We start from the raw sequence: 19,179 nt of genomic DNA, 5'->3' as shown, positions 1-19,179 counted from the left end.
GGATTATATAAGATATATTAGTATAGGGTTGTACTTATAGGAAGTAAGGTTAGATATAGAGATTAGAATAAATTAAGAAGTTAGTTATATTATATCAGAGATAGAAATCAGGCATGCTTTTATACCCCTATTAGGAGGCAAATCTGAGATAATCTATGATATCTTCATAATATCTTTATTATCTCACTATTATACTAGGAGGTTCTCTATATATCATATTTTATTATTATATAAGGGTTAAATTAAATCATGATTTAATAAAAGATCTTAATATTAAAGAATCTAGATCTATATATAAAATCATGATTTAATTTAAATATAACTATACATTTAATATAGATATAGGGTAAAACCCCTACTATAGTTAGTTTTTTATCCCTTATAGTTTTTTTCTATCTAAATATATTGATTTATACTTCTTCCTATTTTATATCTTTTACTTTATCGTTTTTATTTAGGCGATTGTTAACTTAACCCCCCCCCCAACCTGAAAAAAAAAGGCTCACATTCCTAATCGGGTAATATTCCTACCTCGACACCTATATCTGCTTACCGCCTTCCCCACCGCCTTTAAGGTTTTACACCGCCTTCGTATCAAACTACCCCCCTAACACTATAGGACGATAGTAGATACCTCTAATTTATATATAAATATATAGTAAAAATAAGTTATTTTAGTCTTATATATATTATAGGACTCGAGTAAGTAATCTAATAATATAATTATAATTTATATATATTAACCTACTTTCTTCTAACCTATTTTTCTATTAGAATTTATACTAAATCTATTAGTTTTAATCGTTCTTTTTTTTATTTATACTATTAAAATAGCCTTCTTAGGCCTATTATACTTTAAATTATCCGATTCGGACTCTAAGATTATCCCTAAATCTCTATATATAGTATTAAATATCGAGTTATATACCTAGCTAATTATAGAGATACCTACTACTAAGATACCTACTAAACCACTTTTTATATTCCTACTATCTCTATTAAACTAGTAATACTATATATATAAAGAAAGGAGAGAGGTAATAAATACCTTTATATAGCCCTACAAAAGGGATAAAGAAGGCTATCCTATTAATTTATAACTATAGCTATAAACTTAAGATTAAAGATAATAGCGATAAATATAAGGATAAGGATATAAATAAGCCTAAATCCTAGAAACGCTAATATACTATACTTCGATTTAGATACCTTTTTAAGATAACTTTATAATTAAATCTATTAATAGGTCTTTAGTATCTTACTATCGAGAACCCAAACTATAACTATCTATCTTTACTAGTATTAACTTACCCTATCTAATAGGCTTTTAATCTTACTAATAAAAGAGATAATATAGAGAATCGGCTTTATTAAAGCTATATAATAAAATAGATTATAACTAAGTTATATAAAGCTAATCCGGATACTATCTTTATTCCCTAAGATATCTATAATATTTATCGGAAGCTAAGCGATAAATTCCTAGCTAGCTATACGCCCCTTTAAGCGTTATTAATAGAGTTTCTTAAAGATAGTAGCTAGATCTTTAAATATAAACTAAATAACTTTTATATATCTAGCTTATTTTATATATATAAAATAAGTGTTATAATACTTCGAATAAATCCTTAGATAATCTTTATAGACTATATATATAAAACTAACTAATATAGTCTTCTATTACTCGATATTATAGGTTTTATAACTATTAGAATAACCTTTTATATTAGCTTTACTTTTATATAAGATAAAAAAAAATGATTTATATAAAGTAAGTATAGCCCTAATACTAATACCTTATTAGAATTACTAGGTAATATTTACCTATCTTACTAAAGTTTATAAATCTTTTAGTATACTATCTTTATATATAATCCTAATAGATAAAGAGTAAGCTTTAATAAATATAATCGATACCGTTTTTCTAAAGATAAAGAATATAATATATATTTAGTATATTAATATAAATATTTTAAAGAAAGTCTACCTCTTTCTCGCTAATTAAATTATATAAGTATATTATAAAACTTTTAGAGATAATCCTCGCCGCCTTACCCCTATTAAAGTCTAAAAAGTCTATAAAAAAGCTAAAAAGAGATAGAAAAAGATACTCTATCGATATAATCGAGTTATTTATATAACTATAATTAAAGAAAAAGACTAGTAATAGAGTAATTTTAAAAAGCGATATATTAATCCCCTCTTTACCCTATTACTAGATTATATATAGTAAGAATAGCTAGATAACTATTTAAAGAAGTTTCTTTATTACTTTATATTATAATATCTTTATTTTAATAAGATCGCTATATCCTATATAGAGAGTATATATTAGCTTTTTAAATAAAGTCTCTAAATTTCGAATAATAACTTATTTATAGTCCTTACTAGTTTTATCTAATTAGTTAACTATTAATTTACTAAAGTCTAGTATAGAATTAAAAAGTAGAAGACTTATTAGCAAATATATATCTTATAATTTTATAGACTCTTTTATACCCGGATTTTAATATAAGCGATTTAGTTTATAAAGGATATTTATATATAGTATCTACTTCTAATAGATAATAAACTAGCTATTCTATTAATTTATACTTATAATTCTAAAGAAATAGCTAGTTTTCTATATATCTATTTACTAAAGTAGTATAAAGATAAAGAACAATCTTTTGAACTAGAGTTATATTACTAATATTAGTATTTATATAGTACTAATAATACTCTACCTATCGATCTATTACTTCTTATATAGGATCCCCTTCTAGTATATCGATAGAGACGCCCTTAGGGTACTAGAAATCTTCTAAATACCTAGTAAAGTACCTAGTAACTATAGTCTTCTCCTAGTCCTCTTATATAAGATCGTTCTATATACTAAGATCCTTCGTTATAAAAGGAAAGCCGAGGATAAGGATAAGGATAGCCGTAGGGATAGGGATAGGGTCGAGGATATAAGCGTAGGCGTAGAATAAGTAATAGTAAAACTAGGAGTAATAAAACTAGTTAATACTAAGACCAAAGGACGAGGATAGGGTCGAGGACGTGGAAATCGTACGCGGGGACCTAGATAAGAAGCGTATTCAACCTATATAAGTATATAAATGCTTAAATCAATGAAAATAAACGATTTTTTCTTATCAAAATGCATGTTTTTTACTATATAAACAGGGATTCCTATAGTGGTGGCAGAATTATATGGCAGAAAACTCTACACTGGTAGTATATATGGCAGAATCTAGTGTCGCACCCGAGTAGGAAGGCGGTGACTGAATTTTCAGGCAGGGGGGCCAAGTTAACAATCCCCTTTATTTAAATCTTTCCTTCCTATTTCCCTATAACCTCTAAGAAATACTATTAACGCTTTTCTAAATAGTAATCTTAATAAGGTTATATATATAAAGTTATTAGAAGGTTTCTATAATAAAGCTCGCGTCTAGAGACTTATAAAAGTACTTTATAGGCTCTATAAATTATCTTACTTATAGTAATAGGAAGCTATTTAAATATTTCAATAGCTTAGTTTCGAGTGAAGACCTTTATTTATTTATAAAAGATAGAAGTATTATCTTCTTCTATATAGATAATATCATTATAGTATATTATCGGTCTAAAATATAAGAAATAGCCTAATTTTATTAATAGCTAGAGCGGTACTAGAAACTTTAAGATATAAAAATATATCCTAGATTTTAAGAATCTATATCTTATAGAATATCTAGAAATGTAAACTCTAGTTTTATTAGGATTTATATATCTTATCTATAGCCATTAAATATAGATTTACTTATAATTATAAATATAAAATACCGCTTTTTATAATCTATATAAATAAATACTCTAGTATCGCGATTAGAGAGTAAATCTATAAATATTAGTAAAAGCTTAGCTTTACTCTCTATATTATAGTTATTATTTATTTATATATAGCTAAATAGTAAATTATCTTACTAAGTTCTTTATAAACCCTAGCTCTAAATATTAAGATACTATAAATTGTCTAATATAGTATCTATATAATATAAGATTCTTTACTTTTGAATATTACTTTATATACTTTTCTTTAATACTATAGTTCTCTAATAATATTTTATTTAGTAATTATATTAATTAGAAAAGCTTAAAAGGCGTTCTTTATAAGCTTTTTAGAGCTATTATTAATTAAAAAGCTAATAAATAAAAAATTATTACTATATTAATAATAGAAATAGAGCTATTTATTATTTCTAAAGCCGATAAGTTAATTATATAATAGAAAAGGCTTTTTAATATAATTAGTTTAGACTATTAGATAGGTCTATTAATTAACTATAATAATAAATAAATAATAGTAGACTTACTTATTAATCTAGGAGGTTATAGGGAAAATAGGAAGGAAAAGTTGTTAAAATAAAAACGATAAAGTAAAAGATGTAAAATATGAAGAAGTATAAATCAATATATTCAGATAGAAAAAAACATGAAGGATAAAAAACTAACTATGCTAGGGGTTTTTCCCTATATTTATATTAAATGTATAGTTACATTTAGATTAAATCAAGATTTCATATAGATCTAGATCTTTTAATTATAATAATTATAATTTCATATAGGTCATAGATTATTTAATTTAGGTATAAGTAGATAAACTATCTACTAGTATAGTAGGAGTAGTATATATATATAGTTTAAATTTAAACTATCGTTTATATAGTTAAAAATACTTCCTAAATAGATAGCTTCCTTAGTAGCTTCTTTTAGTGCTATATATTTAGCTTTATAGCTACTAATAGCTACTATTTTTTATAATTAAGAATTCTATAATGTAGGGTTATTAATACCTATATTAGGAGATAGGCTAAATAAATATATCGAGGTTAATTTTCTATTATTTAAGTTATTTCCCTAGTCTATATTATAATAGCCTTTTAAAAACGAGATCTTTACTACTATAATTATAGTATAAACCTTTAGTATTTATATATAGTAAATATTTCTATATTTTATTAAGAGTATTAAAATAATCTTTATTAGGGTTATTTATAAATCGAGAGTAATATATAGTAGTAAAAGTTATATCTAGCCTAGTTTTTAAAACTAAGTATAATAGTAAGCCTATTTATTTTTAGTATTTATTTATATTATTTTTAGAGGTTTATTCTAAGTTTTTTCTAATAGTTTTAGACTAGGTTATCTAGGAATTTTAATAGGTTTATAGTTTTTATTATTAATTATATTAAACTTTATTAATAATTTCTCTATTTATTTTAATTTATATAAAGATATTTATTTTTAATTTTAATATTTTAGAAAAATAGAAATTAGTCCTATTTCCTTAATTTTAATATAAGTCTTTAATTTTTTTATATAGTTAATATCTTTATATATTACTAATATATTATTAATATAATATATTAAAATATATCTAGTTATATTATTTATATAAATTCCCTTATTATAGGGTAGTACTTTAAATCTAAATTTAAATAGTATATTTAATAAATATTTATACTATAGTCTAGGACTTTATTTTAAACTATAGATAGCTTTAGTTAAATAATAGTATTTAGTTTTATCTATATATATACTAATTAGTAATATAGTATATATATTAGTATCTATATTAGTATATATAAATATATTTTTAATATTATATTATAATATAGACTAGTTTTTATTAACGGCTATAATTAAAATCATATACTATATTTCTATTCTATATATAGTAGAAAAAGTTTGTAAAAAATCAATATCTAATTTTTAATAAAAACCTTATATAACCTATCTAGCTTTATATCTAAAGGTTTTATCTTTATTAATTATATATAAATCCTTTATATTTTTAGGATTATATATAGGTTTTTTTTCTTAAAAACCTATCTACCTTTTATAGGTATTATATTTTTATCTTTTAGTAAATCTATGATTTTATAAGTCTCTTAAGTTTCTAATTCTTTTACCTCTTCTAGATAGGCTTTATACTATTTATATTTTTTTATCACTTTCTATAGCCTCTTTATATATATTAGGTTTATTTAATAGAGTTATTATTAGAATAAAGCTATCTAAATTATCTATATTTAAAATTAGGTTTTCTAATTTAGTGTCCTTTATAGTATAGAGTATATTATTTTCTTTATATAGGATTTAAAGTTTAATTTTATATATAGGATTTCTTACTATATTATTATAGCTTTTTAAATATAATTCACTTTTATTTTATTATTATTATTATTATTAATAGTATCTATAGTATATAGGTTTAAATTTACTTTTATAAATAGATATATCTCTAGACTAGGTAGTCTTATTTTTATTTAAATCCTATAATTTATAGTGATTTATATTATTATAGCCTATTAGTATAGCTTTATCCTTTCTAGGCCCTAGTTTAGTTTATATTTATTAGTATAGTAATAAGTAATTAAGCCCTATATTTTAATATTTTTAATATATAGTTTTATATTATTATATAGTTTATAGGGTGATTTATAATTTAATAATTTATAAGGAGTTCTATTATATAGATATACTACTAATTTTAAAGCTTCTCCCTATAAAAAATTAGGTGCTCCTAATTATATTAAAATCGATCTAACTTTATTTAATAGAGTTAGATTAATCTTTTTAATTAAACTATTAGGTTTATTAGTATATATAGGGCTTAATTTATAAATTATACTATACTTTAGAAATACAATTTTAAATTTTTTATTTATATACTCTTTTCTATTATCTATAAAGAATTCTTTTATACGTCTATTTTTATTATTTTTAATTTAATTTTTTAATTTAATTAATATACTATAAGCTTCGCTTTTATTATTTAAAAGAAAAACCTATATATATCTAGATTTTTTATCTATAAATATAATATAGTATTTATTTTTATCGAATATTAGTATTAATAGACCTCTAATATCACTATAAATTCTTTTAATAATATTATATTTTATATTATTATTACTTTCTTTATTTATATATCTATTATCTTTAAATAAAAAATATACTTTATCTTTATTAACTTATTATATATATATATATATATTATTATATATATATATAATCCTTTTAATATAGTTTATAATAGTTAAAATAATATATAAGCTCGTCTTTTATACTATTATTTAATTTAGGTTTCTTTTATTTTTATAGATAGAAGTATATTTCTCTCTTTTATATTAGCTTATAATATTATATTTCTAGATATATAGAGATTTTAATTTTTAACTACTATTAAAATTAATTTATCTCTTTAATATAATATTACTTTTTCTTTTATAAAAATAGATATTATATTATCTAGTTTTTTAATATTTAATAGGTTTATTCTTAATTTAAAGATATAATATATCTCCTTTAAATTTAAAATATATTCTATATTAGTTTTTACTAAAATAGATCCTATAATTTTAATATATATAGTATTTACTTTTCTTTATTTTATCTTCTTACCTATATATTTATATTAGTAAAAATAGTCTAAATTACAATAGTAGTATTAAATATAATATTAAATATTAAATCTAGAGTATAGTCCTTTTTCGTTTCTAATATAGTAAAATCCTTATTTTTGTATCTTTTTGAATAATCTAGTTTATATTTATTAATTATATTAATTATATTATTAATTAATAGAAGGTATACCTCTTTACTATATCAAATTGATCTTTAGAAAGTATTAAAATATTAAGAAGAATTATATAATACCTATATATTTTACTAGGGGAATACTATAATAATTTATATAGTCAGCTAAAAATACTAGCTAAGAGGCGCCTTACCTAAAGTAGTTTAAATAGGTGTGCAAATAGGGGTTCTTATCTTTATTTTTTATTTCTTTTTTTTAATTAAAATTATTAATAGATATTAATATAGTTTCTATATTTTTATCCTTTTTAATAGATCTTTTTTAAGTTTTTTAACCGTATAATTCTTTATTTTAATAAATTTATAGGATTTTACTAGTAAGATATAAAGCCTTTTAGTGCTTTATCTAGAAATAAAAACTAGTAGTTTATAATAGTATATATTATAGCCTTATAGTACTTATAATAAATACTATTAAATAGCTTCTTTTTCTATATATTATTTAATTTTTATATAATTATAAGCTTATCATTATTTATTTATTAAATATCCTAAGATTTATTAATAAAGCTAGAAAATAGGTTTTTAAAATATATAAATTTAGATCTCTTTATAAAGATTAAATAATATATTATATTAATAATTTATATTCTTTACTTAGGCTATTTAAAACTTATATATTTACTATTTATTTTAGTAGTATAATCTTTTTACTAGTAAGATTATCTATTAGTATTTTAATTTTAGGGGATTGATATATTTGCCCCCCCTTTGGTTATTCCTGCCCCCCCCCCTACCTGATTCTACCTGATTCTGCCTGGTTTCATGGCAGAATTATTTTCTGCCAGCTAAATTTATACTTTTTGAATATTGATATATATAGTAAAAAAATGCATCTTTATAATCAGAAAAAATAGCTTATCCCTATATAATTAAAGCTTCTATTCGCGGGGTTAGACTCGGTATTAGACTCGGTAAACGATAGAGGTTTACTTTAAGTGTCAAGTAAGGCTAGCGATAGTAGTAGTAGTAGTAGTAGTAGTAGTAGTAGTAGTAGTAGCTATAAAGGTAAAGAATAGATAAGAGATAAAGGAGAGAAGAAGTAGGAATTGATAAAGAGAAAGGTAGGTTTAAGGTTTAAAGAGATTAATTAATTCTTATAAAGCTTTACTTTTTATAAAGGATACTTATTTTTATTAGAGGTTTATATAGTAAATAGAGGTACCGTTAGGACTGCTATACTTGATCAGAGAAAGCGGTGATTTAAAAAGGAAGGCGGTGAGGAAGGCGGTCAATATATGCCTGAAGATCAAGGCGGGGGGGGGGGGCAAATATATCAATCCCCCTAATTTTAATAATTATGATTTCATATTGATCTAGATTTTTGATTTAGATATAACATCGAAATCATAGGATTTAGATACTAAATCTTAATTTAAATCTAACCCTTATATAATAATAAAGTATGATAAGCTATCTTTATCTAAATAATATATTTTTTTAAAGACGTCGCTATAATTAGATATCTTTATATTTATATAAGGATATAGTCGGTATTATTAGTATTAATATAATTAGAGGTAGTAATAAACTAAATAAATTTACTATAAATATTAAAGATAAGAGCCCTCTTCGCTAGCTATTTATATAATATTATAAAATAGTTTATTATAGAAATAAGATTACTAAAAACCTTATATTTAATCCATACCTTCTAATCGGCTTTATCTAGCTAGTAGACTTCGGCAGAACCCATTTTAGGTCGGAGACTCCGACCCAAAACCTAACCTATTAGGTTTTAGGTTCCGCCTTCCATAACCTAACCTAACCCAAAACCTAATAGGTTAAACCTAATAACCTATTTAAACCTATTTAAACCTATTTTAGTATAAAATATAGGTCTTAGCGTTTATAATAATACTAAGTCATTAAATAAAATTACTATTTTTTTATAACTATTCTAGTTTATCTACCGAATATTACTATATTATTTTAGAATTAAGTTAGAAATTTTATATAATTACTTTAAATTTAAAGATAATTTATATTATATTATATTAATTACTATTAAAAATTAAGATTAATTATAGTATAGTAATATTCTATTACTTTAAGAGTTTATTAAATATAGACTATTAGAAATATATATTTATATTAGAGATAAGTCTATGTATATTTAAAAATAAATAGAAATAGAAATAGAAATAGAAATAGAAATAGAAATTTCTTAATCTTAGTTTATTTTCTATATAGTTAATATTATTTTAAAGCTATATATCTCTTTTATTATATTTTTAATTAATATATCTAGTAATTAATATATTCATACTTTTATATATACTCTAAATAAAATATTTCTAAGTAATCTTTAGAGAGAATAGGTTATAAATAGGTTCTTTTAGGTTTTAATAAGTTATTAATAGATTATTAATAGGTTTTATTAGATTCTATTAGGTTCTATTTAGATCGGACCTATTTAAATATAGCTTATATAGCTAAGTAATTAATTTTATATCTTATATCTTTTAATATATCTATTTTATTTAGCCTATTTATATATCTATTATCTAAAACCCTTTTTTTATAAATATATACTCCCTCTAATTATCCCTTTTATATCCTCTATAGTATTTATCTTTATAATAATTATATTCTAAAGCTAGTATTCTAATTTCCTATCTACTTTTTTTTAATAGGGATATAAATAACTTTAGCTATTTTATTCCCTTTTCTTAGGCTTTAAGTTTATCTAATAGCTAACTTATAATCGAGCCTTTTAATACTATTAATACTAACTTCTTTTAGCCCTCTAACCTTCTACCGATCCTATCTTTTCTTATTTATATTAGTTTTAATTAGAGAAAGATATATATATTTTATAATAATATAATATATAAAGAATAGGTTAACTAATAGCTATAAACCGACTATAGATAGAAAAGTAAGTTTTTCTAAGATTTAAATTATAATTTAAATATATAAAGTAACTTCGACTAAATTATCTATTTTAAAAATAGTATATTAAAAGTAATATATAAACGCTATTTAAAGATCTTAAAATATCTTTATTCTCTATTATCTAGTAGTAAAGACTATTATAGTATATTAATAATATTAAAATATTTAAAGATAGTAGGCTATTATAAAGTTTAGTAAAAAAAAAGAAGAAATTACTAAATTCCTTTAAAAGGTAGTAAACCTTTATTATTTTATTTAGTTATTAGATTTTATTAATACTTTTAGATATATAATATAATAGCTAATCGGAAGCTCTTTTTTTATAGTTAGTTTAAAAAGAGTATCTTCTTTAATTTTTTATCTTTAATCGATTTCTATTCTATTTTATTAAATATCTAATATTTTATAAGCTATTCTAATTAGCCTATTTTATATAATCTATCCCTCTAATACCCTCTATTACTATAATATACTATCGCTTTTATAATATTATTATAGAATAATAGAAGTCTATCTTTTAAACGCTATTTAATAATAAAAAAATCTTAATTATATTAGATTATTAGACTTCTTTATATAATTAGACGTTTATAGCTATTACTAACTATTTTATTAATAGTAATTAGATATATTAAAAGATTTTATTTATATTTAAACTACTTTATAACTTTTATACTAGTTTAAATCTAAATAGTATAGTCTTTAAAACTCTAATTAAATATTATATCTAAGATTAGGTTTTAAAGTTATAATTAATAATACTACTAATAATAAAATAATAGTTAATATAATATAGTAAGCGCTCTCTAATAATATAATAGTAATCTAAATATTTTATCTTATTTATATTATCTAGCTATATTTAAACTAGCTTTTTAATTATCTAAAAGCTATTCCTCTAAATAAAAATATAGAAATAAAATAGACTAACTAGAAGTTATCTATAGTAAAGATAAATATTTAATATTAGATATAAAGGATCTTATATACTTTAAATAAAGTCTACTAACTTACTATATATATCTATATAAACCTTTAATACTAAACGGCCTTTCTCTAACTTTAAAAAAAGGGACCTTAGCCTATTCTAATCTAAAATATAAAGACTTAATAGAATTTTATATTCCTAATATTTTATTATATAAAAAGACTATATAGTTTTTTTTAGCTCTTTTATAAAGAATATAACTATAAAAAGATATTATTTAATAATTAAAAATAGTATTAAATTAACTATCTTTTATAAATCATTTAATTATTCTTTAATTATATAATAGAACTTTTAAAGATAAAAGAGGCTATAATATATCTTATTTTAAACTTTTATAATACCCTTTTTAATCACTTTTTCGAAATAAAGTTACTATTTAAATATAAAGGTATTCTATAGAAGTTAGATATATTTAAAATATTTATAGCTAGTCGTTTAAAGCTTAATAAGTACTACTTTTAAACTAATAATCTTAAAAGATATATTTATATAGTTAGGATAATACTAGTATCTAATAATATATTTTAATTCTTCTTATTTAATAATTAGAAGCTTTATTAATATAATACTTATTAGAAATCGGTTTAAAAGTTATTAATTCTATATTAAAAGCGTTTTATAATAAGTTATAAATCAACTAATACTCTAATAATAGCTTCTAGTTCTAGGCTAAATAAAATACTAAAAAGTAATAAGATATCTATAAAGCTAGCTAATAATAAGATAATATAATATTTTAATAGTAGTATATTAATAATCTAGATTCTATTTCTTCTTTATAAAAGATAATATTAATTATTTATATATTATTAGATCTAATTAAGATTAAACCTTTTTAATTCTAATAGAAGAACTAATCTTATTTCTTTATAATCGTATTATTTATTTATAATATTCTCTCTATTTTAGTAACTAGTATTAGTATTAAATAGCTTTTTAATACTATTTAAGATATTTATTACTACTATTATAGTTATCTAAAGTCCGAAATAATTAAGGAGTTTATATTAGTTCTATATATAATAAGATTTAATCTTAAAGAAGCTAAAGTAAAATAGCTCTAGTAGTTCTTTTTATTAGCTAAGCTTAAGTTATTAAAAGAGGAACTTAATAATTATATAAAGGATATTAAACTTAATTTAATTAATAATAATAAGGAAGAGGAGGAAAAGGAGGAGGAGGGAGTAGATAGTAGACTATAAGAGATATCTCTTTATCTAATAGGTAGATATAGAGGTAATAAAGCTTATTAGAATCTATAATTTAGATATAGGCTTTAGAGAGGAAATATAAGAGTAGAGTAGATAATGATTTTAAGTAATATTAGAGAAATATATCCTAATATAAGTATCTAATTTATCCTTATTTATTCTAGAAGACCTATCTATAAATAAAATACTTAATATTATAAGTAAAAAGTGTATTAATTATATAGCTCTACTCTAGAAGGCTATTTAGCTAGTTTACTCTATATTAGGGCCCCAATAGGTTACCTAATAGGTTTTAGGTTATTACCTATAACCCAAAACCTATCGTTAGGTCGAGGCAATGGACCTAAAACCCATTTTGGGTTGGGTTGGGTTGGGTTGGGTTCGGGTTATAGTGGGTAGTGCCGAAGTCTACTAGCTAGTACCGGATTATAGCTAAGGTAGTATCTTTAGAGGTAGTAGTGCTTAGATTAAAAGAAGGGGAGGGAGATAACTATATTAGTCCTTTAGTTACTTTATAGTATATAGATTAGAAAGGGACTTAGTATCCTAAGGCTATATAAAGTCGGCGGTTTGATTATCTATAGGGATTGGATAAGAGAGAATTAAAGCCTCTATTTCCCTAGCTTTATATAGCGTATATAGTTAGTAAGAGGCGGAAGATAAAAGAGATAACAATTAGGATAACTATAAGGGCTTTTCGGGCGCCTAGAGACCTTTTTATAAAGGTATCCCAAATTCGAAAAGTGTTATAAAGGTAAGACGGGGTATAGGGAGATACTGAACATCGGCCCTAGAGACTAGGTCTAGTATCTACTCGCTGCAGGTAGTGGACAGTCTTTCGTCATCCGGTATAATATTCCGATGCAGAGGAGAAAGACCAAAGTAGGAATCCGGGAAAAGCAGTAATCGAAGACCTATACTCGGCGCCTGGAACGTAGGGAATCCTCTCTTGTATTCCGTGAATAGGTCATAATCTGCTATTTCCATGCGTTCACACTCGCTAGTCGAGCAGACTATGGATATGGCCTCGGACAGTCAAGACTCCGGAACACATATCTCAAGATCCTGTCAACAGTAAGAAAGGGCTTTTTGGGATGGCAGTATGGTGCGCACTCACATGAACCACTCGTGGAACATTGTAGTAGTTTAGTGCTATCTCCCCAACCACACAAACCGGCATGCCTCTTTCCTTGAAGGCGAACAGAATTGGCTTAATGAAGTTGACAAGGTCCATTTTTCCCCCGTTCTCATGCAGAAGGTCAAATGTTGAGTCCAACGCATCAGCCGTTGCTTTAAATAAACGGTCCGGTCTTCCGTAGACACCATTAGTGAAGTCTTAGCACAGCGCTTCCAACCCCCTTTGGTGACTCAGAGCACAAGGGACCTCATGGATAGACATGAGATATTAGTCGGTTAGGCCCCACCCTAGTGCATGCTTTGTCCTTAGATCTGTCAGCTCCTACGCATTCACCTGTCCATGTTTCAGACTACTCTTCCATAATGTTTGAGGGAATACTCTCGATTTTCGACAAATCGTCAGTCTCTTTCCAAGTTCTCTCTGACCTTCATCTTGAGGTCAATCAACAATACTTATCCTTTGAGATACCCGTATGCGCTAAATATCTCGTCCTTGCCGGTGATGTGGGGCGACTGGTGGACTACGACAACTATCGCTGTTTCTTACAAAAGCAAACAGACCGATTCGAGCTTGTCTTTCTGATACTTGGCAATCATGAGTTCTACAGTGACATCTTTGCAGCCGGACTACAGAGGGCTAGGCAACTTGAGCAGGAACATTGTTTGAACGGGCGCCTTGTCCTCCTCCACCAGGGACGTTATGACATTCCCGGATCCCATATCACTATCCTTGGCTGTACACTTTGGTCTAGAGTTCCGGATGAAGCAAGGGACATTGTTTGTTCGAGGATACAAGACTTCAAAAAAAATTCGAGATTGGTCCGTTAACGATCACAATGGATCTCATGAGGCGGACCTTGCCTGGCTGCTAAGTGAGATAAAGTCAATAAAAATCCAAAGCAAGACACAGAACAAAAAGCAGTCTGTATTGGTCGTGACACACCACGCCCCGTCCCTCCAGGGCACATCCAGCCTGCAGCACGCGAACAACGCTTGGAGCTCCGCCTTTGCAACTGATATCCTTTCGCAGATCTCAAAATCGAGTGGCATCAAAGTCTGGGCTTTCGGGCACACACACTACACCACGGAGTTCAGAAGTCAGGGAATACGGGTCGTGGCAAATCAACGGGGGTACGTCCTGCCGTGGACCGATTCGAAGGGGCCAAAGGATGGGTTCGACATCGGGAAGGTTATACATGTATGACCCCATAGGATTCTCGCTATCTGATTAAAATAACACAAAAGCCCTTATGGGTGCGCCAGATATGTACATTAAAACCTATTTGTAACGATTCCACAGCAAAAGAGTTCGTTATAGTTGGAATCCAACTATACGCTCCTAACATAAATATGAATACCAATCCCTATCATTTCTATGTTGTAATTCAATATACTGGCTTGATTTATTCCTTTCTTATATTGGATTTCTATAAATGTACTTAGACTTGGCATTTTACATTTCTACCTACATCTACCCCCATAACCTCCTGAAAGCGGTGTCCAGTTCCAGACTTTTAGGGACTTCGGTTCATATAAGAATTGCCTGTTTGTTGAGGCATACACCGGTGATCTGTCTACAGTAGGCCCCGGGACCCTCGTGGCTAAAGATTGGAGCTGGTTTGGATGTAAACACGATCTGCGGAGTGGTCGAAGTTCGGACTTGATATATAGAGAGTAGGCACCTGGCCGTGACAAAACGAGTTGTGATAGGACTGGACTATTGTAAACCGGGTCATTCAAGTTATAAACACATATGTTATAGTTAGGAATAGCTATAAGAAGTTGCCCTTTGTAAAACGTGTGTTGTAATCCGCAGCCTTCTTTACCATCTCCCGGCGCTGCGCACTAGATATCTTCGAAGCAACTGCCATATCCTTCTCTCGATCAAAGGCACGCGCACTTGGATCATCATCTTCTTTCTCAGCCTGACCTGGATTTTCCAATCGACTGTTCTTCCCAGTCATGTCCTACAACAAGAACATTCATGTTAGAACAAAACGAAGAACACGGAGGAAATAAAGTATCAAGTGCCCTCTCCGAGAAAGGCACATGCGAGAGATTACCTTGTATCTTTTGATTTGATCCTCCATCATCTTTGCTTTTGTAGCACCTTTGTTGTCCTCGGGCTGATTTGTTGAGGCAGCAACGCCCATAACTGTATCCTGCAGACGCCTCAATCGCTCCTCTGGAGTCTCAACCCACGAGGAATCCATGTTCTTAGGTGCCGTGGCTGATTTGCCTGTATTGAACTTGCGATTTCGTAGTTGTGTAGGATCGACCTTGGAAGACCAGTCGGAGTGGGAGGGAGGTTGCAGCATCCATTGATCTCGCTGGCTTTCCCTTTCCACCGGTCTAGGTATATCAGAAGCCGTGGAAGTGGTAGGCACTGGGAGTACAGGGCCTTTCACTGGACCAGACGAGGAAGACTTGGACCGAAATCATCATCGTCGTCATCATCATTATCATCATTGCTAGTTTCACTGTTCGCTGCATCGGCCTCTTGAGGAGGAGGGAGGGAAGGGCCAATTACCTTCCGCTGCTTTGAGACCGAACAACCAGGATGAGGATCATCATTCTCAAACTTCCGCTTGTCTTTAGAATCCATTGCCGAAGTAGAGGAAGAGGAAAAGAAGAAAAGAGTGAAGAAATGACATATTATCTTATCGGGCTTATCGTGTACCTAGGTACATATGTATGGTCATACCTAGGTATTGTAACAGAGCTGATGTCATTAGAAAGGTACAACATACGGTATTGGAGAGACCTGGTAAATTACAGTACATAACATAACAAATACCACTTCTTCCCTTTTTTTTTTTTTGAAGCCCAACGTCCCTTATACCTTGTGATGTGACCTTTTGCGGCATAATTTCAACTTCCTTCTCCTCCTCCTTCTTCTTTCTCTTTCGAACAAGATGTTCCATGATGTCTGATGCATTACACACATCAGGTTACGCCCTTTCTTTGTTTTTCTAGTCACATCGAGACCGCTCTTTCGACCCCGCATGCTCCTCATAAACAAAACACACCGATAAGAACGAAAGTGCCTTGAATCTGAACCCTAAAATGCTTATTCTCTGCCAACCATCTTGACACCTGATAGCATGATTCAGAGTTGTCATAGATTGCGAGCATTTGACAATGGGCCATCCCCCAGAAGCACATGGGAAACCTAACATGCCCACGGAGGATGGAAGAGAAGTGTGTCGATCTACGGACAAACTTCAAGATCTGACCACTCCTTATGAGTGTCAGCCAATTTCTTCGGATAATCGACATCGAGCACTCGGATCTGCACTTTCACAAAGTCAAGTATCACCCAGGCCCCCTCGGAAATTCCTGGCCCAGCCAATCGAAACCGTATCACGAAGCTCCAACGTCCAACAGTCCACTTTGAGTGGAGCAAACCAATCCGCTCTATCAAAGCCCGAAACACCCTCAAAAGAACCCAGTGAACAGCGGTCGACCAGAAGATTCCTACCTGAACCAATTGAAACAAGCAAAACTAGTAATAGACGGTCTCATTCGACTTCCGAGGTACATGAGAGGAATTCTGCGTCACAAAGCAAGACATCGACCGCTCCAAGAAGATTTAAACCCGACCTGATAGAAACCGACACTCGCTCAGTCCGAAAAGGGGAACCTGTTCGGTTTATCCAACGGCACAATGCCGTAGGATCTTCAGCACCCCATACAATCACTTGTCCAGACACGACACCGTGGCCAGAGATAAAGCCGACTGCCCCCACTTATCTGCCATCAGAGTCTCAATTCTCATTTTCCAGTCTTTTGCGCCGACAACAAGCCCGCAGACACTCGTTTCGAGTTCCGGACCTCCCATCGATCCCCTCTAACAGCAGCGAAGAATCGGATAACTCCAGATCGCATTCGGCGTGCACTTCACCCCCTGGGCCTTCCAATAAAGCGTCACGGGATTTATGCACGAGCAAGTTACCCCGTGAAATCTGCGACGGGGAGATCTCGGAATTTTTGCTCTCTCTTGCCGCTCGATCTGCACAGATCCAGTTAAAGGAGCAGGCGTTGGCTGCGTTTCCCAACGAGCAGGTGTACGAGCCTGTTGATCATTTCGCCATCGATGAAGACGATGGAGACTCGGACGGTTATCATGTGTCTATGAAGTATCATCATATCAAATCTCGACGACAATCTTCGGTAGATTTGTCCTGGGAACTTGAGTACATGCGCCACCACAAGGAGGAGGCTGAAATGAGGATCCGGGCTATGGGAGCATCTGGACAACCAAAGTCTTCATCAGAACACAATAAGAATGGCAAGAACCCGCCCATGCTTGGCAGTGAAATCGTCCTTCCTCGAAGCGACTCACCCGAGGGAACAATATGTGAGCACTCTACCACTGATGCAGCCTCCCGTGCTGTGGATGATCTTTCCACTGGCTGTGATGACCTGTGGTACGCAACGCCTCCTCGTGGCGGCGGAAAGGGTGCTGGACTTTGGATGGGCACTTGTTGCAAAGACGACGGCCAAGAGCGGGAAGTGCACGGTCTCCTACCTGGAATTGTTACCCCCATGCCTCGTGTCGATGAGGCTGGCATTAGCATGGGACTCAGCCCATCTCCTTCATATACAAATCTGGACCGTCTCGCAGCCTCGCCCGGAAACCTTAGTTCCCGGAAGCCCGCGAGCCCTAATCTCCAGAAAGCCATTGAGTCCGAATTCCATGATGGATTTGTGACTCAAATTTATAATTACTTGTCTTTGGGTTACCCGTGCCTTGCCCGTTATTATGATTACGAACTCAGCCGAATTTCGGGCATCCCGGTCGAGGATCTTCGCCGGGACGACTTGCAAACTGATGCTAGAGGCTATCTTGTGGCCTCAGGGAAGGATGATCTCGCGGATACCTGTACACGGTGGAAAGCTCTCCGTCTATATATCCAGGAGTGGGCGAGACAGGAGCCTGGCATGGCTGAAGAAGATACAAATCTTGAAGGCTGGGGACTGCCAGAACGGAGAGGCAGCTGGGCTATTTGAAGTGGTTTCAAGATTTCATTTGTATGTTATGGCGAAGAGGAGTGCATTCGTGTTTAAATCATACAAATGGGTCCCTATTGAATTCACCCAACCGTTGCTATTTCATCTGGCGTTCTTATGTTTTTTTTTCTTTTTTTTCTTTTCTCATAGGATTGTGCATGTGCAGCATGTCCATGGTATGTACTACGAGGGCACTATTGTGTCGGAAGATAATCACTTTAATTTTGAACTCCATTGAGTGAGGAGTCGATTTCCATTGATATTGCTCCAATATCTTGCTCTCTTCCCCTAGGCTGCGATATA

At 29.2% G+C, this 19,179-nt stretch overlaps 2 protein-coding genes across 2 annotated transcripts; one reads left to right on the top strand and one right to left on the bottom strand.

The window, feature by feature from the left end:
• Positions 1–15,635: 15,635 nt before the first annotated feature.
• N7519_000122 (GPALPP motifs-containing protein 1) lies at positions 15,636–16,468 on the bottom strand (the record flags this gene model as incomplete). The annotated part of the gene is given in 3 exon segments (XM_057286902.1): positions 15,636–15,830; positions 15,927–16,270; positions 16,282–16,468. 3 exon segments carry the CDS (start codon positions 16,466–16,468, stop codon positions 15,636–15,638), a joined length of 726 nt encoding a protein of 241 aa, XP_057152985.1.
• A 536-nt stretch (positions 16,469–17,004) lies between these two features.
• Positions 17,005–18,876, top strand: N7519_000121 (uncharacterized protein; the record flags this gene model as incomplete). Its single annotated transcript, XM_057286901.1, has 1 exon — positions 17,005–18,876. One exon carries the CDS (start codon positions 17,005–17,007, stop codon positions 18,874–18,876), a length of 1,872 nt encoding a protein of 623 aa, XP_057152984.1.
• Between the last annotated feature and the right edge of the window lie 303 nt (positions 18,877–19,179).

Source organism: Penicillium mononematosum (assembly GCF_028829835.1).
Source record: "Penicillium mononematosum strain IBT 11891 chromosome Unknown utg000001l:1.0-4488741.0:1.0-4491989.0, whole genome shotgun sequence".
Taxonomy (NCBI): domain Eukaryota; kingdom Fungi; phylum Ascomycota; class Eurotiomycetes; order Eurotiales; family Aspergillaceae; genus Penicillium; species Penicillium mononematosum.
The sequence above is the reverse complement of the archived record's forward strand: the minus strand, read 5'-3'. Positions and strand labels throughout refer to the sequence as shown.